At 39.4% G+C, this 22,600-nt stretch overlaps 1 protein-coding gene across 2 annotated transcripts in view; it reads left to right on the top strand.

The window, feature by feature from the left end:
• mbtps2 (membrane-bound transcription factor peptidase, site 2) overlaps window positions 1-22,600 on the top strand; it is a 101,642-nt gene that overhangs the window by 65,041 nt on the left and 14,001 nt on the right. For both annotated transcript variants that reach the window (XR_007934829.1, XM_028799438.2), the window contains exons 8-9: window positions 1,095-1,189; window positions 14,614-14,809. Coding sequence is in view for 1 of the 2 variants with exons in the window: in XM_028799438.2 (XP_028655271.1) it covers window positions 1,095-1,189; window positions 14,614-14,809 (291 nt within the window). In the remaining variant the exon portion in view is untranslated. The remainder of the gene's footprint in view (window positions 1-1,094; window positions 1,190-14,613; window positions 14,810-22,600) is intronic.

Below are 22,600 nucleotides of genomic sequence, written 5' to 3'. Positions count from 1 at the left end.
ATTATTCTGGTCTCTTTATTCTTATGCGTTGAGTATGGCACAGGTATCTTCCCAAACATTTTTTTCATGTTAAACCCAACTAAGCAAAACAGTGCCAGTTTCAAACCTTGCAAAAACTGAACTGAACATTTCTCTTCCTGACTTAACTGTGAACAGGAACTGTCATTTTAAATTCTCTATCTGTATGGTGTCAAAATGTAATCCCTTGTAAGACAGTTTAAATGAAACCTGTACATATATTCTTCATATTGCTCAAAGATAAACAGGTGATTCTCTCTGCCACTTTCAAACTTTTTCTTCTACTCCTTTTAATGAATTGATAATCCTGGGTTCCTTTGTAATTTAAAGAGGCACACAACCTGATAACTTTTAAGCGTTTAAGGCAGAGATGGGACTGAGTTCTACATACTGTATGCAGGAGTCAAAAAAGCTTCAAGTTCTGACCTTCACGATTCAGATCAAGTCTTTTAGTTTCCTCTAGCCATTTCTTATTTTCCCCAAAAATATTCTATATTTTTCATATGTTTACAGACTGGAATTTCTATCTAGAGACATTTGTTGTGCCTGTAATGTTATACCCGTACAGTCAGAGGTCTGTAGTACTTAAAATTATATCCTGTTTCTGGCATTTTTCTTCATATGTAAAGGAACACTTTTTGTGCTGTATTCACTGTTGTTGAGAATAGTTCAGTCCATTCTTCTTTCTTCTTAACTTATCTCATTTTAGTCCACCATTGGTCATACATGTTCACACACACATATCCAATTTAGAATTATAAGTCAACCAAAGTTGCACATCTTTAGGATTATGGGTGGACCAAACTGTGATTTACATCCAATTACCTGTATCAGCGATGTACTAGCACTAATCAAAGAACAATTTTGTTACCCATGTACAATATGTATGATTTTTGCTTGTTTGAAACAGTATAAGTTCAAAAGTGCCATGCTGTTATTTTCTTAATTTCTTAAGAAACCAAATGGTAAATTATTCTTCACAAGTATTCAGTCAGCTTTATAGATAATTTTATGTAAGCTAAACTTGTGTACAAAATTCTTACATAATGAACTCTTACGTTTATATTTCCACACAGCTTTCAAAAGGCTTGATGGCACCATGGAATGCTGCAATAACAACAGCCTCACAGATATTTGCTTTACTTACAGCAACAACTTAGAAAGTCATCTGGTAAGTGACCTTTAACCTGAAAGTCTGTTGGCTGTAGAGTTAACAAATACTGCTCTAGTGCCAAAACAAGAAAATGTAGTAAAATTCTTAAGTTTTCTCTTGTTCACAATAAGATCATGACATTCATCCTAAATCATTACTTTAATTAAATTCCATAGAAATTTAATTGTGCTCAAATAACTTAATGATTTCTTAATAATTTATTAGTGCTACCAGTTAGACTAGCCTAAGTTATGCTTTTTCCATTACTCCATTACTGCCATTGTATGCAAGACAGGGCAGAACCAGATTTGAACGTTATACTGTACAAGCCCATCATCCATCCAGTCATCCATCTTCTTAACCCGCTTATCCAAGACATGTTCGCAGGGCAGCTCAGCCAATCATATGGCACAAAAATATACACATGCATTCATGAATTATCTTCATGCACATGTGTTTGGAATGTACAAGAAAACCAGATTATTTGAAGGAAAAATAAAATGAATATAAACAAATCAGGAACCAGGTCAGAAACTGAACCCATATCCCTAAAGATGGGAAGCTAATGCTCTAAACGTTTTACCACCTGCCACCCAAAATTAAAAATAAACGTCAGTGTTATTTTTATTGGCAGTATTAATCTTGACATCAAAGGTTGCCAAACTTATTCCCGGGGGGCCTAGGCCTGGGTCTGGGTCTGGGCCTTCTGATTTTTGCCTCCACCATATTCACCTACCAGTCACTGCCTGGGCCTTCTGATTTTTGCCTCCAGCATATTCACCTACCAGACACTGTCCTTAATTGAACTTAATTTTAGTAAGACAAGTTGTATTGTTTTGGCGTAAATAAAGATTTATGCAGCATGTTTATGGCAGTGTAGCTTAGATAGACATGTGAGGTTGTAAGTGCGGTTGATCCACTGCTCTTTGTTTAGTGTCTCAAATAGCATATATATCATATGATGCCTTGGGGCCTATCCAATATGTTTGGATGGAGAAAAGCCTTGTTTCTAGCAATAACAAAGCTATGACCTTGAATTTGTATTGTATTGTTTCTGAACCTTGACATTTCCGTAAAACCTTTGTGTGCAAAGGTTATCATATTGTTCTTATAAAACCATAGCTTTTAATAACCTACAATCTATTGAAAGTACAGAATATTGTCCCTGGACCACCTTATTTATTAAATTATTTTCCTAGGGTGTGTAGTCTGTTTACTGACAATGGAGTTGATAAAAACTGCATTTCTAAGTCATTGTTAATTTATCAAATGTTAAAATAAAGATGCTTTACTTGGTAACCTGTTTTACATACAGATCATTTTAGCTTTGTTCCTTTGTCAAGTTCAAATTGATTTCATTACAGAATAGGTTGTTTTAAATTTTGGTTCTTGTTACCAAATCACTTATTTATTGGTTATTATGGTTATGATTGTTCATTAGAGCTTTGATAATAATAATAATCAAAAAAAAAAAAAATTTATATACCGTCTTTCCCATGTTCATTTATGCAGTATTGATGGCAGCCCATGCAGAATTGTTCCTTGCCTGATGCCAAATGTTGCCAGCATAGGCATCAACTCCCTTTGACCCAGAACTAGATCAAGCTGTTTTGCCAGCAGATGTGCAAATGGATTGATGATGTTCATTTTTTTTTTTTTTTGTAGAAGTGTTCCTTTAGTAGTATTTCCAGGTAGTTAGGTAATGATTTTATCATTTTGATCTGTGGCATTATTTTTACATTATGTTAAAAATTAATCATAAAATACATTGTTAGATATTAATTATAATAGTTTCCAGAAGTACGCCATCTGACATTCATTATGTCATTATATTAGAATTATTTATTATCTTGATAAATTATTACAGAGGGATACATAGTATTTGCCATCTCACAACATGCTGACTTTGATGCACTTGCAACCTGACACTCCGTCCAGGACTGCTTTCTACCTTGTGACCATTGGTAGTACGCTTTCAGCAACCTGGTTGATTTAAAGAATATGCATTTCAATGAGTTGTAATAGATTGTTTTAGCTTTCGTGATAGCAGTGATAGTATTCCTCAGAAGTTTCTGTAATGTTGAATTATTGATGAAAACATTAATGAAGCTTTCCACTTGGGGCAAGGTAAAGGTCCTATCCTGTATCTGAGTGTCAGACATTATCCCTAATGAAATTAGATGCTAAACTCTACAGTTTTATTTTACTGCCTTCAATAAGTTTATACACATACTAGTTTACTTGGAGCAAAACTCATTTATCCCCACCCTTTTAGCTTCATATAAATTTGCACAGAATCTGTCATATCATTAATATGGCTTTTTCCTTACCGCACTTTCAACATTGAATTCTCCAAATTATAAAAGGACATTTGATCAGCTGACCAGGACATTTCTCTGGCAAGTTGTAGACAGGATGGGCAGTAAAGATATGAGCATGATTAAAACATTACGCTGCATATCTTAGCAGTCCTGTAAATGTGGCTGTTCATTTCTCACTTCTTTCTCATTATGAATTGATTCTTGTCACATTTTTATCACTGGAACCACTAGCTGATATTAGTCAACATCAAACTTCTGATGCTTCTGTTTCGTTGCATAATATTTATATGCTCATGACATTCTTTTGTATTTTAAGGATCTTATATCTCTTGAAATCCTTCAAAATCATCTTAGGATCTAAAATTAGTAGGCTGAAGTCTATCCCTCAGTCTCTGTGTCTGTTAATCCACCTTGCCAACTACCATCTGTATTACTGGGTTCAAATGTCTGTGCATTGACATATTGTAACTTCAGATTTTTGTTGTGCCTTTGTGGAATCCTTTAATGGTCAATTATTCTCTATCCTTTCAGTCCTGCCTAGGTATTATCAAGATAAGTATTCTTCCCAGATGCAACTTTTATTAGTTCTATGATTACATTTACATTTACATTTATTTGCTTAGCAGACACTTTTAACCTTACACCATTCTTGTTGCTAGTCATAAGTTAGAATTTGCTTTACTCATTTATTTGGAATGCTAGGACCTACAGTAGTTTAAAACACTCTGTCTTACTCCCTCATAGGTGTCAGGCAGGTGTCTCAGTTCCAGACATGGAATGGCATCACTTGGTCAAAGTACTGCCTCCAGTCTGAATTTCAGATGAGTCTGCAGTTTTCCTTAATGGTTTGTGCAGCCTTACATCTGAACCCATTGTTGTGTACTCTATTCAAATCTGGGTAAAACAGAAGAGCAGTTATTCCCTACTCCCAAATAGCACAGGTCCTCTCCCATATACAGTATAATCCCACCATACCAGTAAGCCAGCACTCTGCTATGTTTTGTGCCTTTTTTAGGCCTGGAATCCACATGTTTTTTGTAGTTTTGACCTCTGATTGTTCCAGAATCTTCAGTGTTAACTTTGACATTATTTTTATTTTTCTTCTTCCCTCCACAACTTCGTTTAGGGCTAAAGAGCTATGGTGTTTCCTTTTCATCACCTTTTCCTAGCCATTTTATTTCAGTGTAAGTTTCTTTTACACAATTGTTTGATATCTGATTTCAATATATTAAACTCTTCCCATCATCTCTTATAGGGTCTTTCCATCATCTATAAAAGGGTCTTTCACTTTCTGCTGAGATGCCAACTTCAAAAATGTTAGAAATTTCCTTTTGCAAATATAATCATCAGTTAACTCACATTTAATATACAGTGGAGCAAAAAAGTATTTAGTCAGCCACCAATTGAGCAAGTTCTCCCACTTAAAAAGATGAGAAAGGCCTGTAATTGTCATCATAGGTATACCTCAACTATGAGAGACAAAATAAGAAAAAAAAATCCAGAAAATCACATTGTCTGATTTTTGAAGAATTTATTTGCAAATTATGGTGGAAAAAAAGTATTTGGTCAATAACAAAAGTTCATCTCAATACTTTGTTATATACCCTTTGTTGGCAATGACAGAGGTCAAACGTTTTCTGTAAGTCTTCACAAGGTTTTCACACACTGTTGCTGGTATTTTGGCCCATTCCTCCATGCAGATCTCCTTTGGGGCTGTCGCTGGGCAACACGGACTTTCAACTCCCTCCAAAGATTTTCTATGGGGTTGAGATCTGGAGACTGGCTAGGCCGCTCCAGGACCTTGAAATGCTTCTTACGAAGCCACTCCTTCGTTACCCGGGCAGTGTGCTTGGGATCATTGTCATGCTGAAAGACCCAGCCACGTTTCATCTTCAATGCCCTTGCTGATGGAAGGAGGTTTTCACTCAAAATCTGACGATACATGGCCCCATTCATTCTTTCCTTTACACAGATCAGTCGTCCTGGTCCCTTTGCAGAAAAACAGCCCCAAAGCGTGATGTTTCCACCCCCATGCTTTACAGTAGGTATGGTGTTCTTTGGATGCAACTCAGCATTCTTTCTCCTCCAAACACGACGTGTAGAGTTTTTACCAAAAAGTTCTATTTTGGTTTCATCTGACCATATGACATTCTCCCAATCCTCTTCTGGATCATCCAAATGCTCTCTAGCAAACTTCAGACGGGCCTGCACATGTACTGGCTTAAGCAGGGGGACACGTCTGGCACTGCAGGATTTGAGTCCTTGGCGGCATAGTGTGTTACTGATGGTAGCCTTTGTTACTTTGGTTCCAGCTTTCTGCAGGTCATTCACTAGGTCCCCCGTGTGGTTTTGGGATTTTTGCTCACCATTCTTGTGATCATTTTGACCCCACGGGGTGAGATCTTGCGTGGAGCCCCAGATCGAGGGAGATTATCAGTGGTCTTGTATGTCTTCCATTTTCTAATAATTGCTCCCACAGTTGATTTCTTCACTCCAAGCTGCTTACCTATTGCAGATTCAGTCTTCCCAGCCTGGTGCAGGTCTACAATTTTGTTTCTGGTGTCCTTTGACAGCTCTTTGGTCTTGGCCATAGTGGAGTTTGGAGTGTGACTGTTTGAGGTTGTGGACAGGTGTCTTTTATATTGATAACGAGTTCAAACAGGTGCCATTAATACAGGTAACGAGTGGAGGACAGAGGAGCTTCTTACAGAAGAAGTTACAGGTCTGTGAGAGCCAGAAATCTTGCTTGTTTGTAGGTGACCAAATACTTATTTTCCACCATAATTTGCAAATAAATTCTTTAAAAATCAGACATTGTGATTTTCTGGATTTTTTTTCTCATTTTGTCTCTCATAGTTGAGGTATACCTATGATGAAAATTACAGGCCTCTCTCATCTTTTTAAGTGGGAGAACTTGCACAATTGGTGGCTGACTAAATACTTTTTTGCCCCACTGTATGTGTTTGCTTTATCTTCCGCCCTGTTTTTGTTCTGACTTTTTTCTGGAACGTTCATGCACATGTCCACATGTACACTACATGTGTGTTTTGTGTCTACAACAATCTATGTAAACACATCGTTAAAACAGAAACGTTTTTCATGTTTTAGTAATAAATGACAAAATGTAGACATGAACTGTATAATGTGTGAAGGCTGATGGCCAAATATCAAATAAACACTTTCACAAAAGGTACCAGTACAGTGCAACAGCTTCCATGGTGTAGTGGTAAGATCCGCGGACTTATAAACTTATAATCCGGAGTTCGAAAACCGGCTGCCTGGCAAATTTACCGTTTTGAGTTGTGAGCTTCTCTATTTTGTTAATATTATACAATGAAAACATACATTTAATTTGTGTCTGTAAAAGCCAATTTAATTTATAGTTCTTGTAAAAGTTAAGTGTTTTTTTTCCACTTTTATTCTCTCAGTCACGATCACGATACAACATCCCACCACCCCCCGTCCCAGATCTGACGTGGTTACTTTTTATCTGAATCTGGGAATAAATGTAGATGCGAGTGTTGTTTTGAGACAATGGAACTGGAAATTCTCTGATCTGGAGGGATAAAAGCTGACACACAAACGCTGGTTAATCTGCCTTCTTTGTATCTCTCCGTCACTTTAATTTTTTTTTATTCAGTTTTATTGAGTGTTCCTGCTCATGCTGAATTAGTATGCACCTTATGGTCCATGATGTCAAAGCTGCACTGATTAAAAAAAAAAAAAAACACAGAGACATAGGTGTATATGATATTTAGAATAAGTCCGTTTATGACCGGTATAGTACATTTCGGAAAACATTGTGGCACGGATGCAACATTATTCATATTCATTCGCATAACATCTTGCGGTTGTAATCAGTGACTGTTTTTTTTTTTTGTTTTTTTTCGATCTTGCCACTGTCCACTTTTGGGTGCATGTTACTGTTTCTTTTGTACTCCAGGACATGCAGAGGAAAGAATAGCACAGAGAGGTCAGTTCCGCGCTATAGGCAATCATCAGATTTAAATGTTCACAGTTCCCACACACCCAAGGGCCGTCCTTTCTACGTTTACGACATGTGTACCTGTTGCAATGTACACACTTTTCTCTGTGCTGAGGTTACTATTACACCGAAGTGACGACGAAGCTCCTCTGCAAGGTGAGCCATGAACACTCTTCTTTTCTCAGTGGCCCCCGTGCATGCCTTGTACAGTACATGTGCATTGATCGCCACCAAGTCAAGTGTGTTACAGCACACAGCAACCGGCCTCCTGCGTGCTCCTTCTCGTACTGAATAAACTCATGCCTTCTGGTGCACGATGTCAACGCAGCACTGGAAATAAAGAAAGAGACAAATGTATGTGACATTTTGAAGAAATAATTTTATGACCTGAATAGTACCAAACAGAAAACATTGTCGCACTAATGCAATATTATTTGAAAATGAACAGCGTCAGATCAGCTGTAAACGTATGGCATTTCTAAAAGTTAGCTTTTTTTCAGTCTTATTCTCTGTCACGTTCACGCTCTCCCAAACCCCCCCCCCCCCCCCCCCCCCCCCCCCCCAAAACTCTGATCTGACTCTAACTAACAGCGTCAGTATAAATTCACGCCCCGATCGGATGCTGTTCGTTTTCAAATAATATTGCATTAGTGCGACGATGTTTTCTGATTGGTACTATTTAGGTCATAAAATTATTTTTTCAAAATGTCACATACAGTTAGGTCCATAAATAGTTGGACAGCTTTTTTCTAATTTTGGTTCTGTACATTACCACAATGAATTTTAAATGAAACAACTCAGATGCAGTTGAAGTGCAGACTTTCAGTTTTAATTCAGTGGAGTGAACAAAACGATTGCATAAAAATGTGAGGCAACTAAATCATTTTTTAACACAATTCCTTCATTTCAGGGGCTCAAAAGTAATTGGACAATTGACTCAAAGGCTATTTCATGGGCAGGTGTGGGCAAGTCCGTCGTTATGTCATTATCAATTAAGCAGATAAAAGGCCTGGAGTTGATTTGAGGTGTGGTGCTTGCATGTGGAAGATTTTGCTGTGAACAGACAACATGCAGTCAAAGGAGCTCTCCATGCAGGTGAAAGAAGCCATCCTTAAGCTGCGAAAACAGAAAAAAACAATCCGAGAAATTGCTACAATATTACGAGTGGCAAAATCTACAGTTTGGTACATCCTGAGAAAGAAAGCAAGCACTGGTGAACTCAGCAACGCAAAAAGACCTGGACGTCCACGGAAGACAACAGTGGTGGATGATCGCAGAATCATTTCCATGGTGAAGAGAAACACCTTCACAACAGCCAACCAAGTGAACAGCACTATCCATTGGGGTAGGCGTATCGATATCCAAGTCTACCATAAAGAGAAGACTGCATGAAAGTAAATACAGAGGGTGCACTGAAAGGTGCAAGCCACTCATAAGCCTCAAGAATAGAAAGGCTAGATTGGACTTTGCTAAAGAACATCTAAAAAAAGCCAACACAGTTCTGGAAAAATATTCTTTGGACAGATGAAACCCAAGATCAACCTCTACCAGAATGATGGCAATAAAAATGTATGGAGAAGGCGTGGAACAGCTCATTATCCAAAGCATACTACATCGTCTGTAAAACACGGTGGAGGCAGTGTGATGGCTTGGGCGTGCATGGCTGCCAGTGGCACTGGGACACTAATGTTTATTGATGATGTGATACAGGACAGAAGCAGCCGAATGAATTCTGAGGAGTTCAGAGACATACTGTCTGCTCAAATCCAGCTAAATGCAGTCAAATTGATTGGGCTGTGTTCCATGATACAGATGGACAATGACCCAAAACATACAGCCAAAGCAACCCAGGAGTTTATTAAAGCAAAGAAGTGGAAAATTCTTGAATGGCCAAGTCAGTCACCTGATCTTAACCCAATTGAGCATGCATTTCACTTGTTGAAGGCTAAACTTCAGACAGAAAGGCCCACAAACAAACAGCAACTGAAAGCCGCTGCAGTAAAGGCCTGGCAGAGCATTAAAAAGGAGGAAACCCAGCATCTGGTAATATCCATGAGTTCAGGACTTCAGGCTGTCATTGCCAGCAAAGGGTTTTCAACCAAGTATTAGAAATGAACATTTTATTTCCAGTTATTTCATTTGTCCAATTACTTTTGAGCCCCTGAAATGAAGGAATTGTATTAAAAAAATGCTTTAGTTGCCTCACATTTTTATGCAATCGTTTTGTTCACCCCACTGAATTAAAGCTGAAAGTCTGCACTTCAACTGCATCTGAGTTGTTTCATTTAAAATTCATTGTGGTAATGTACAGAACCAAAATTAGAAAAAAGCTGTCTCTGTCCAAACATTTATGGACCTAACTGTATATTGTCTCTTTCTTTAAGGTGTGTAATAGAAACCACAGCATAGAGAGAAGTGTGTACATTGCAACAGGTACACATGTCGTAAATGTAGGAAGGACGGTCCTTACGTGTGTGTGAACTGTTAACATTTGAATGTGATGATTGCATATAGCGCTGAACTAACCTCTCTGTACTATTCTTTCCTCTGCATGTCCTGGAGTACAAAAGAAACACCCCCATACAGCAACATGTGGGGACTGACAAGATCGGGGGGAAAAAAAACACGCGGTCACTGATTACAACCGCAAGATGTTATGCAAATGAATATGAATAATGTTGCATCCATGCCATAATGTTTTCCGAAATGTGCTATACAGGTCATAAAATGAATAATTAAAAATTTCATTGTGTGTCAGCTTTTATCCATCCAGATCAGAGAATGTCCACTTCCATTGCCTCAAAACACCTCTCACATCTACAGTTATTCCCATTTTCAAATATAAAGTAAAAGAGTAAGATCCTGGGGGTTGGGGGGGTTGTGTGCGGTAGTATCGTGATCATGACTGAGAGAATAAAAGTGAAAAAAAATACGCTAACTTTTACAAGTGCTATAAATGTACACCGGCTGTTACAGACGCAAACTAAATGTATGTGTTTATTGTATAATATTAAAAATAAGAGCAGCTCACTACTCAAAACGGTAAATACAGGAGGCAGTCAGGATCAAACCGGGGACACTTGATTACAAGTCAGAAATTCTTACCGCTGCACCACGGAAGCTATTGTATCATTCTTACACCTTTTGTGAAAGTGTTTATTTGATCTTTGGATTTCAGGCTTCACACATTATATAGTTTATGCCAACATTTTGTCATTTATTACTAAAATATGAAAAACATTTCTGTTTTAACAATGTGTTTACACAGATTATTATAAAAACGGAACACACATGAAATGCATGTGTTCCAAATAACGATCTATTATTTCCACTCTAAAACTCCAGCACTTCACTCCCAGATAATCAAGGCATGAGCTGGGAGAACTTTGTGCATGTTCTGTGGTGGTAGGGGGATGGAATAGCAAGCTGCTTGTCTTTATTGGCACATTTATAGGACAAAGCACGCTGACAGAGAGGTGCGAAGGGATTTAAGGTGGTGCCGGATTTATAAGTTTTTCGTAGGCTCTGGTAATTCTAGTGTTAATGATTCTTTCTAGTTTGAACTGATTTATCACCAGTGAACAAGAAGTCTGTCACTGATTATTCTCATATTTATCCACATGTCATTCATTCATTTTTTACTGCTTTTGCGAAACCGGGTCTCAGCTGCAACAGTCTTAGCAGTTAGGCCATATGTCCTTTTCCTGAGCCGCACTTGCCAACTTGTACTGTGGGATCCCAAGACATTCGCAGACCATCTGGGAAATATTCTCCCAGCGAGCCCTGGGTCTTCCCCGGGGTCTCTTCCCAGTTGGTTCTGCTCATAATACCTCAACAGGGAGATGTCCAGGAGGCCACTGTATCAGTCTCCCGAACCACCTCATTTGGCTCCTCTTGATGCAGCGGTTCAGTGGCTGTACTCCGAGCTTTACCCCGATGTCAGTTCTTCTCACCCAGTCTCTAAAGAAGAGCCCAGCCATCAGGCAAAGAAAGCTCATTTTGGCTGCTTGTATCCGCAATCTCATTCTTTTGGTCATTACCCAAAGCTAATGACCATAGGTGAGGGTAGGAAGGTAGATTGACAGGTAAATCGAGAGCTTCACAATTTAACTCTGCTCCTTCTTCACCCCTACAGATCGGTATAGCAACCACATAACTGCTTTCACTGCCACCATCTGTCTGTCAATCTCCCCATCCCTTTTCCCTTCACTAGTGTACAATACCATGAGGTACTTACTCCTCTTGTCTCTATTGCCACTTGAGGCAGTAACTTGCCTCCTACTCGGAGACGACAATCCACCTTTTTCCTACTAAGGACCACAGCCTCAGATTTGGAGGTGTTGACTCTCATCACTGCCACTTCACATTTAGTTGCAAACCATCCAAGTTTGTGCTGGAGTTCAAAGCCTCGATGAAGCCAGCAGGACTATGCAATTCTAAGGCCACTGAACTGGAGCCCTTCCCCTCCCTGTCTGTGTCTTGATATTCTGTTCATGAAAATCACAAACAGGGTTCAAGACAAAGCACAGCCCTGGCAGAGTCCCACACCCACTGAAAACAGTACTGATGTTTTTCAGAGTATGCAGACACAACTGTCACTGTGATTATTCAGGCACTGAAGAGCCCTTATTAGGAATCCCAGAACCAATACTCTCACAGCACCACCTACAGAATCCTTCAAGGAGCATGGTCATATGCCTTCTCTAAGTCCACAAAACACATGTAGACCGATGGGCGTAATTCCATGCCCCCTCAGAATTCTCATGAGTTTCAGTGACCTCCCTCAGGAAAAAAATTCCATTGATCCCGCATCAGCTTCTGGCTCTACCTCCTTCACAGAGGGCATGTCCATTGGGTTCAGGAGCTTCTCAAAGTGTCCCTTCCACTCCCAGACAACATTCTCTTTCTGAGTTAGCACTACTCCATCCTTGCTGAGAACAGCCTGGGTGAAGCCCTGCCTTCCCTTTCTGAGTCCAGTTTCAGTGGTCTGTCCAAAGTCCTCCCACACCCGGGTTTTTGCTTCCCTGAACGCCAAGGTCACGTCCCTTTTCTCCTAACGGTACCTCTCTTTTGCTTCAGGAGACTCCTGTGCTAACCATACTTGGAAGGCCTCCTTTTTCAGCCTGATGGAATCCCTTACCTCTGGTGTCCACCATTGGGATCTTGGGTTGCCACCTCAAGAGGTGCCTATGGCCTTTGGGCTGCTGCTATTTGTAGCTGATCCAATAATAAAGGCTTTGAACAAGTCTCTATGTTCCCAGAGCTCTTGCAGAGGTTGTAGTTGAAAGTCTTCTAAACAGGGGTCTCGCCCAGATGTTCCCAAGCGACCCTCACTACTCACTTGGGTTTTCTGGGTCTGTCCAATACACCTCCCCCACCATTTGAGCCAAATCACCTCCAGGTGGTGATCAGTTGACAGCTCTGCCCGTCAGAGTCAGTTTGTATGTCTGGGTTCCAGTCTGCCATGGTCTCTGCCTTTGACTGCCTAGGTTACATTGTGGGCCCACAGCAGATTATGCTCATGTATAATTGGAATTATTTTAAAAAGAAGATATAAACATAATATTAAACTAATACATTTGTGTATTTTAATATTTATTTTGTTTTTTGTATTTTGCAATTCATTCAAAGGGGAAAACTCCCCAATACCACTTTTTTTTTTTAATAAAGTATCCAGCCATAGATACTACTTATGAGTCAAACAAATGAATTCACTTTACTGATTTGATTCTTTCAAAGTAACCATTTAAGTAAATGTAAATGCTTATCACTTGCTTTCTAGTTAAATCATCTGTTACTAGATCTCATGGCTCCACGGCAGTAAGCTGGCCTCACAGTTGTTTCTGGCATGGCATTCACGCATGACCTAAAAGACACATAATACCATGTGTTTTACTTCATCATAAAAACATAATGGTCAGAGGTCAGGTGTCAAAATATTTATTTGCAAGATAAGAAAAAAAACTTAAACCATTATAGAAGAGGGCTGTTTATTTAATAATTTTTGATGATTTATGGGAATGTTTATAGGTGTGAAAATGTAAGTTTTAATTATCTGAAGTGTAAATGGAAAATAAACTAACACTGCACTGTTTTTCTTAATATCATTCTCTTATAATCAGAATCTTGTGTACTATAAAACTTAGTAACCATAACATCTAGATGTATTTGCTACATAGTGAAACACTTAATAATTGTACTGTACTTATTTTCAGGAGTGCACATGGATTTCCCTTTTTGATAATTAAGACAAGTGAATGTTTTATTTCTATGGGTTTTTTTTTAAATCTGCGTTGCTTCCTTACACTTTCCAAGCTTTTAATTTATCTGATGAAGATGGTACCACATTAGAGCAGAATTCAAATATTTTTTTTATTATTGTATGAATTCAAAGTATATTGCATTTTAAATTTTTTTATTTTGTTTTCTGTGTTTCACAGTCCTTATATCATTAAATCTTGTTTGGCAAAACTTATTGATAATTACTGAAACTGGTATAATATTTGATAGAAATATGCAAAATATTACATGCCAATTTACAAATACAGCGTCTTTCTTATCCGCTTATTCTAAACATTGCATCAGATGCACATCCTGTCTCTGTAATCAGGTGGCCACAGAGACCACATTCATTGTATCACATTACAGTTCAATGTGGCATAATCAATAATCGTTTTCGCTGTGAGTCTGTTTAGTGCATCTATTACATAACATCACAGTGAGTTCTTTGCCATTCCAAAAATATGTTAATGCTACCAGCAGCATCAGTTGTTTACTATTTAAATATTCATATGCTTATTTCATGCAATGCAGAACTGTCTACTTATTTATTGTGCTTAATAATCAGACTAGTAACCTTCTTTTGAAATAACTAATGTCATCTCAGAAAGTTTATGTACATTTTGCATTTGGTTAACTGCACTCTTTAGAATGTTTTTGCAACTGTTCCATCATTTTTTCTACAGTTTTGTATTTTATTTTCTATTAACTTTTTTAATACGATTACATGTTCAAATTTTAATTATGCTAATTATAATTATCTATATGAACAAATCTCTTATTGTCTGTATCATGCTTCACAGTGCATTCAGCATGTTCGAACCTTTGTTTGATTCTAATATTTATTTATCTTTAAGTATGCTTGCTTGCCTGCAAGGAGAGCTATTGAATCCAGCCGCATATGTCGATCCAATACAGACTGTCAAAAGGATTTTGTTCCTGAGCTGTGCCTGATTCCTTCTCTAGAGAACCAGACACGACTAATTCGTGTGAAACACCAACCACAGATGGATATGCTGTTTGTTGGATATCCACTTCATCTTCAGTATGCGGGTAATATAAGAAAGCTAATTGATATATTTTTTTATTTCTAGTATCTTGAATTGGAATATTCATAAACACGTCCATCTATCCATTTTCCTAACCCTGCTTATCCAGGGTAGAATTGTGGGGCAGCTTTGCGGGGCAGCTGAAGCCTATCTGAACAAATACAGGGTGCAAGGTAGGAACAACACCCAGATAGGGTACCAGTCCATCACATGGTTAACACACACACTAGGGCCAATTTAGCAATGATAGTCCACCCAACATACATGTCCCACACTCGGAAGGCCATACCTTGAACACTGTGGGCAGTTTAGGAGGCAACAGCACTTGGCTAATTAATTTAATACAGGGCATAAGAAACAAATAAAGGTGGAAGAAGCTAATATTTGGCATATAAAGATTAAGAGGTAATATGATGGAATTGTTCAAAATGATGAATTTAACAAATTCAGCAAATACCGACATTTAAATCAACTTTTTTAACAAGTATAGCAGGACATAAAGATGGTTGAGAGGAAATTTCGCACATTTGTAGGAAGTATTTGTTCACTGGCAGTTATGAAGTAATGTATCAGATATTATCATTGGTGGTCTTCAAATTTTAGTTTAAAAGTGTTAAGCAAATGTTGGTAGTGATAAGCTTTGCTTGCTCATTAGTGAAAACGTTTGTTTTTATGTACTTGGAGTGTTTTGCTGTCATTCCCGGAATTAACATAAAGGCAACACACATATACATACCAATAGTCACATTCACACTTGAGGCAATTTAAAGTTGCAAGTTAGCAGGCATGTCTTTGCGGATATAGGAGGATTGTATCATCTGCACACAGACCAGGCACAAGATTTGAACCTAGGATTTTGGATCTGTGAAGTAGCAGAGCTAAATAATGCACTACTGTGTCATTCTTTATGTATGCATTTCCCTAGTTGTACATTTTGAGTACAAATCACTGCTGAAAATCTAACTAATACATTTTACAATATGCTAATGAAACAGCACAGGTAGAGTTTTCAGATCTATGTATAACATCATCTCAGAAATATTTTATCAGAGCGAGATTTAACAAAATTTGATGTTTCACTGTTAAGTTTCTCTAGATAGGAAAATATCAAGGAATATATAGGAAACCAAAAGGTACAATTTTTACAAGTTTTCACGTAGTGGATTAATAAAGTATATTATGTTGAATATATGTGCAAAAAGTTTATCTCTGGAATACATTTGGAATACGGCATTATAATATTATTGAAGCAAAAAATCTAAATATTTTTTGCAACATATTTCTAAGTAGTTAAATATTTTAATATAACAGTCTCAAATCAGGTTAATGCAATTCATGGTTATGGGAGACTGAAGCCTTTTCCAATAGCATTAGGCATAAGGCAGTCTATCATAAGCACACACACACAGATTTACACAGGGCTAATCAATGATTCATCTACATCTTGTGAGAGTGTCAATGGAGATTGGTGTATCTCGGCAATTACCAATGTAGACATGGGTAGAACATGCAAAAATGAACATGAAAAATTTTAACCAGGTATATAATATTTGTACATATTCACACACACCTATTCAGACTACAAATGAGAATGAGTTCTGTATGTATGTTAACCTAAAGTAACCTAACTAACCAGCCCTATTAATTGTCCTCTTAGTATGAGAACTTTGCCATTATGCTTAGGAAGGATTTACTTCTTATGTTCTCTAGTAGGCTTGCTTTGTTGCTGAAGCTGTATGCTAACGTTTTATAGCAGTTAAGGAAGAGGATCTTGTGGTATAAGGAATGCTATTGAAGTGTATAACATTGGTTAGTCTTTCTTGCAAGAGCATTGAAGCAACTTGTGCTTTTGATTTCAGAACACCTATTTCTCACTTTTTCAGTTGAAAATTTTGCAACAGCTTTGCAAAATTTAAACCACATATTTTCTTCTGTTGAGTTAGTTTATTGTTGTCATTAAAATTTTACTTAAGAAAAGTAAAACCCACAAGACTGTTTAAAAGGCATTCTTTCAAGATGTTCATGATACAAATTTGAATTATGCATAAACCAGTGTAAGTAACAGATGAAGAGTTAATGAAATTAACTTATCCATTTTATTTTTTTGTATAACTGTAAAATTATTTGACTGAATTTATGGTAAATATTCATATCTTTAACTAGAGGTACACCATGTAAATAATTAACAAAAGTTGTTTACTTACTGTCTTTGAGAACACAAGTTACCTGCATCTGCATTTATTTTAGTCTGAATTCTGTTAGCTGCCATTAAGTAGATGGATAATTTAATCTAGGGTATTTTAGATCCATAGCAGCAAATTCTGACTTAATTAATTTCTACAGTTGCTCAAGTTCAGATTAATGGATTTGTTTGTAATGCTGTTTCACCTCAAGCATTAATCTTAAGTGACTGTTAATTTAACATTTTGCAAGCTGAAAACAATATAGTTGCATCTTAAAGCATCCCCTGTAGCTTTAGCTAAAGAAGTAAGGAGAAGTAAAAGAGAGGATAGTGAATGGCATCTGTATGCAATGAAACTAAAACAGAATCTTCCTTTATATATACAGACAGTAAGTTTGGGAACCCCTTTCAGCCTGCATAATAATTTACTCTCAACAAAAAAGACAACAGTGGTATGTCTTTCATTTCCAAGGAACATCTGAGTACTGGGGTGTTTTCCGAACAAAGATTTTTAGTGAAGCAGTATTTAGTTGTATGAAATTAAATAAAATGTGAAAAACTGGCTGATCGCCGAGGTAAAAGGCTTCCCTGGGTCAGTAAGGACTTCTTTAGGGACCCCAACACGTGCAAATACACCCACTAGTTCCTGTGCGAGAGCTTTAGTAGTGGCAGAACGCAGCGGAACTGCCTCTGGATATCGGGTAGCACAATCCACAAGGACTAATATATATTTATGTTCTTGGGCTGAGGGCTCCAGAGGTCCTACTATATCGACCCCAATATGCTGAAAGGGAACATCAATCGGGGAACAAGAGAAGCGCAGTCCCTCCTAGGAATTTGCCGTAATTGACATTCTGGACAAGAGATGCAAAATCGGCGAACCTCCTCGTTAATTCCCAGCCAATAAAATCGGAGCTTAATCCACTCCAAAGTCTTTTCAATGCCTAAATGGCCTCCCAGGAGGTGGGCGTGCGCCAACTCACAAACCTGCCGCCAGTAGGTTCGTGGGATTAGCAGCAATTTCCGCACCCCGCCCTCATGTTCAGCTATTCGATATAACAGATCGTTGTCTAGTACAAAGTGAGGGCTGCGTGGCATGGGCTGATGAGTGCTTTGGCCATTGACAAGCATGACTGCATTTTTTGCAAACTTCAGGGAGTCGTCATTCCATTGCTCCCTCTTGAAAGACGCCGGTGTTTTTTTTTAATTGGAAATGCATTTCGGAGAGAGAGTCTGGTCTGACCTCAAGGGACGGGGAGTCCTCCCGACTCGTCGAGGCCCGGGTTGATGACGTGTTTAAGTGCGAAGGCCCAGGAGCCTCCCCGTCCTCCTCGCAGTCTTCCGTATGTCTCTCCTCCGGCAGGTTACACGGCGTGGAAACAGCCTGAGTCAGGTTAGCCCCTTCCATGACTAGGCCTACAGGGTTAAGGGGAGTAGTCATCGGCACCCCGCATTTACTGTCAGACCAGTCCTGCCCTAGGATCACAGGAGAAGGTGGATGTGGGTGGACCACCACAGAGAACTTTTTTTTACTAACCCCTCATAGCTTATAACACACAGGGCGGTTTTATATACACGTGTTTCCCCGTGTATGCACCGGATACTGGTCTTTTTTCTTGCCCACTGTCGCGGTAGTACGTAACGGCAATCAACAATAGAGATGTTGCTGCTGGAGTCTAGAAGGGCTGTAACTCGAAATCCATTTATTGTTACTACTCCCGTATGACTAGTAGCCAGGGGGTTCGTAAGTGCACATAACCGTACTCCCTCCTTCCACCCGCATTCCTTCGCGCTCCCGTGCGAGCAGCCCACCCCGCGTCCCAGGGACATCGGGACAGGCTTCGGTTTATATGGAAGGGACTTATACAGTGGGACATAATCCCTACGAAGTCCACTAGAGGACCGTTCTGCTCTCACAGATTGTGAGGCTGGCTTAGTTCTTACTTGTGTTATTAGTTTGTCCATGGAATGAAAGTCTCCCCAGACCAGCAGGGCAAAATTATTGGGAAGACCTTTCATTAGAATAAAGCAGGCCACCTGCTGCACAATTTGTATAGTGTTTAATTCAAATGGCTTCAGCCATTGAACCACTAGCTCCCAGAGAGCATAAGCTTGCTCCCGGGTTGATCTCTCCGGATCATATTCCCAAGTTTGTAAGTCTTTTACCTGCTGGTCTGGGGATAGCCCATATGTCTCTGGGACCTTGGTCCCAATGAGCGGCTCAGTCCTCTCCGCTGAGAGAACATAATAAGCCCTTTTTGTTTTCCCCCCAGGAACCAGCCCACGTTGGTGGGTCTCCTCCACATTCTCCCTGTGTAGGACTAGGGGCTCGTTTTCCCTTGGTGGGAGCGAAGCCTGCACCATGCCGCTCCGGACCGCTGAGCACGCCCCCACCCGGAAACACGGCCCCGGTACTCTCCTACCTGAGTATATCCATGGTTACTTCCTGGTTTCTTCTGGGAAAGTCTCATCCTGCCGACTACGCCACTGTAGGAAGAATGAGTCCGAGACATCATAAAGAGTTGGGGCAGCCACCCGTATTATATATTCTTGGCTGCAAAGTTGCTTTTTTAGTAGCACGATGTGCTTAGTCCAGAGTCCACAACAGAACTGCCTGCACTGAGGCAAGATGTCAGTTTTAAAGGCCTGGATGGAAATGACGTCATCGGTGCAGGAACTGGGAGTGGCCTCCTCGTGTCCAGAAGTGACATCATCTTTGGGGTCGGCAACAGGCGGGATTTCCCGGGAAAGGTGTGCAAGGGACTGAGAGAGATAGTCAGTACACTCCGCCGCCCCCTGGCCTGGCGTAGAATTACTAGTGTTTAGGCCCTTCAGCTGTTTCCCATGCGCACGTGTGTGACTATATACACACACACACACACAGTGTTCTCCCTAGCGTCTTTTAGTGTCCGGCTGATTTAGTTGAGCGCCCGGCTGTCATCCCGCATGACATTGTGAGATGACAGCCGCAGATCTAATGATCTGCAGAGATGGCAAGGGACGAGTGGGTGGGTGGGCAAATATTTTAGAAGCAGGATTGCAAGTTGCGAGGGGAGAGGCGCGGGATGGGAATGTTGCCGATCACTCGGAGCTAAAGCTAATAACGGGGACAGAGCAGAGTTCACAAGCAAAGAGTATGGGGAGGTGGGCTTTCGAGTGGGGAGTGTACATGGTGGAGCAGCTTAATTACAGTAGCAAGGAGTATGGAGAGGTGGGTGGGCGAGAGGAGGCTGTACATGCTAATAGCGGGAGCAGAGCGGCACTTCACAAGCAAAGAGGATATGGAGGTGGGCGGGCGAGAGGAAAACTGATAAAATAAAAAAAAAGTCTAGTGGAACCAGCCTGTCAGATATCAGAAAAAGGGCGTCAGGAAGTGACGTCTCTGTTCTCAGTGTCAGTGCAGTCTATGTAGTGCTGCTAAGCTTATTCTCAACATTTCTACTTTATTCTCGACGTTTATCTTGAGATTAAAGTTGACATGTTGACTTTATTCTCGTAGTTTGTCATTAAAGTAGAACATCGTAAACTGAACTTCATCTTAAAATGAATATTTAATTTTTCTAGATTTTCTCAAACCCTGTCATAAATTATGTAGCTCATGAAATGCTTTGTGTTATCGTGTGGTGATTGGTTATGTGGAGAAAGAAAAAGGAAGGATAGAAATTGGGGTTTTGGCACGTCAGATAGAGATAACACGCATGCAATAAAGAAAGCCTGCTCAGAAGAGCATCTATTGAATTCTGTGTTCGTGTCTCCGACCACCAGATCACAAACCCAACATTTACACAATATTTCAGTTAAACCTGTGCGATACCCATTCATACATCGTTTTTTGGAGCTTCGTCACACCTGCCATAAAGTTCTCTATACTGAACGTACACCTGGGGACCCCATACTGCAAGGGAGGAGCACTACCACCACACTACTGTGCATGTTTAATACATGCTTTAACACTAGAATTACCAGAGCCTACGAAAAAACTCGTAGATCCGTCCCACCTTAAATCGCGTCTTAAATCCGTTTGCACCTCTCCGCCAGAGTCTTTTGTCACCTAAATGTGCTGATAAACACAAGCTACTAGCAGCCAGGTATTCCATCCCCCCACCAACTTAGAACGAACTTCTCCTAGCTCATGCCTTGCCTTGATTTGATTATCTGGGATTGAAGTGGAGTTTTAGAGTGGAAATAATATAGCGTTATTTGGAATACACGCATTTCATGTGTGTTCCGTTTCTGTAGTAGTCTGTGCAAACACATTTTTAAAACAGAAACGTTTTTCATATTCTAATAGTAAATGACAAAATGTAGGCATAAACTATATAATGTATGAAGCCCGAAGTCCATATATCAAAGAAACACTTTCACAAAAGGTACAAATAAGAGAACACGTGCGCTTTTATTCAAAAATATAACTGCACAAAAAAAAAAGCCGCGTTAGCATGCCACATTGACACTCTTACTACAACCGCCGCGGTGGCGTAATGGTGTCATAAGTTACACCGGCTGTTACAGACTGAAATCAAATTTATGTTGTTATTCTAAAATTGTAAGAATAAGAGCAGTTCACTTCTCGAAGTGGAGCCATGTGGGATCGAACTCGCCGCCCTCTGATTCCCAGTCAGGAGCTGATACCATTATGCCACCGCGGCGGTTGTAGTAAGAGTGTAGCAAGTGCCCAAGCAACAGCTACTGTACCTTATTTAACAAAACTGAATGACATCTTAAGGCAGTTGTTCTATTTCTTCAGTTAGTATGTCTGGTTTAACTGAAATTCAAAATATTCTGAACATTCCCAGATTAAGCTGAAAATGACCAGTAACACTAGATGGCTGTCTCATGACTCTGCAGTACAGTCACTACGACAGTGTATGATGAGTGTTCTAGCTGTGCTGGAAAGAGAGGCCACTGAACCAAATGACATCACAGCTGAAGGATTAAACAGATATATTAAAACATACAATTTTGTTTCCTCTCTGATAATGCTTTCAGACGTATTACCTTTGTTGTCCAATTTATCTAATGCTTGGCAAAAGCAAGATGTCAATCTTACCGAAATTGAGCCAATTTTGCTCGCCACAAAATTGTCCATTGTGGAGTTGAAAGACACTCCTGGGAGATATTTTCAAAGCCTTCATCATAGTCTCGCAGAAGAATGGTCAGATCTCCACATTGTTTATACACAGAGTGATGTAATGTCATTCAAAACTGCAATATATGATAAATACCTAGAGACAGCTGTCAAGCACCTAGATGCAAGATTCCCTGACATGCCAATTATTTCCAGCTTTTCAAAAGTATTCAATGCAGAAACTCACAATTCAAGCGAGTCTGCTGAAATTCTTTTCGATCATTACTCCAAAAATGGTAGCACTCCAATTTTAAAATATGAAAGTAGCAGGCAAGAATGGACAGTTGTGTCAAAAATGATCAGACGTCAATCATACAAAGACTTCAGTCCAAAACAGATTTTACTAAAAATGGCAACGACATCAGACCTCAAAGAGTCGTTTCCAAATTTACCCAGACTAGCTCATATTGGGCTAGTGATTCCAGTGAGCACAGCTGAATGTGCAAGGGGTTTTTCTGCCCTTTAATGGATCAAGACATGTTTGA

Source organism: Erpetoichthys calabaricus, chromosome 4, assembly GCF_900747795.2.
Source record: "Erpetoichthys calabaricus chromosome 4, fErpCal1.3, whole genome shotgun sequence".
NCBI lineage: Eukaryota > Metazoa > Chordata > Cladistia > Polypteriformes > Polypteridae > Erpetoichthys > Erpetoichthys calabaricus.
The sequence above is the reverse complement of the archived record's forward strand: the minus strand, read 5'-3'. Positions and strand labels throughout refer to the sequence as shown.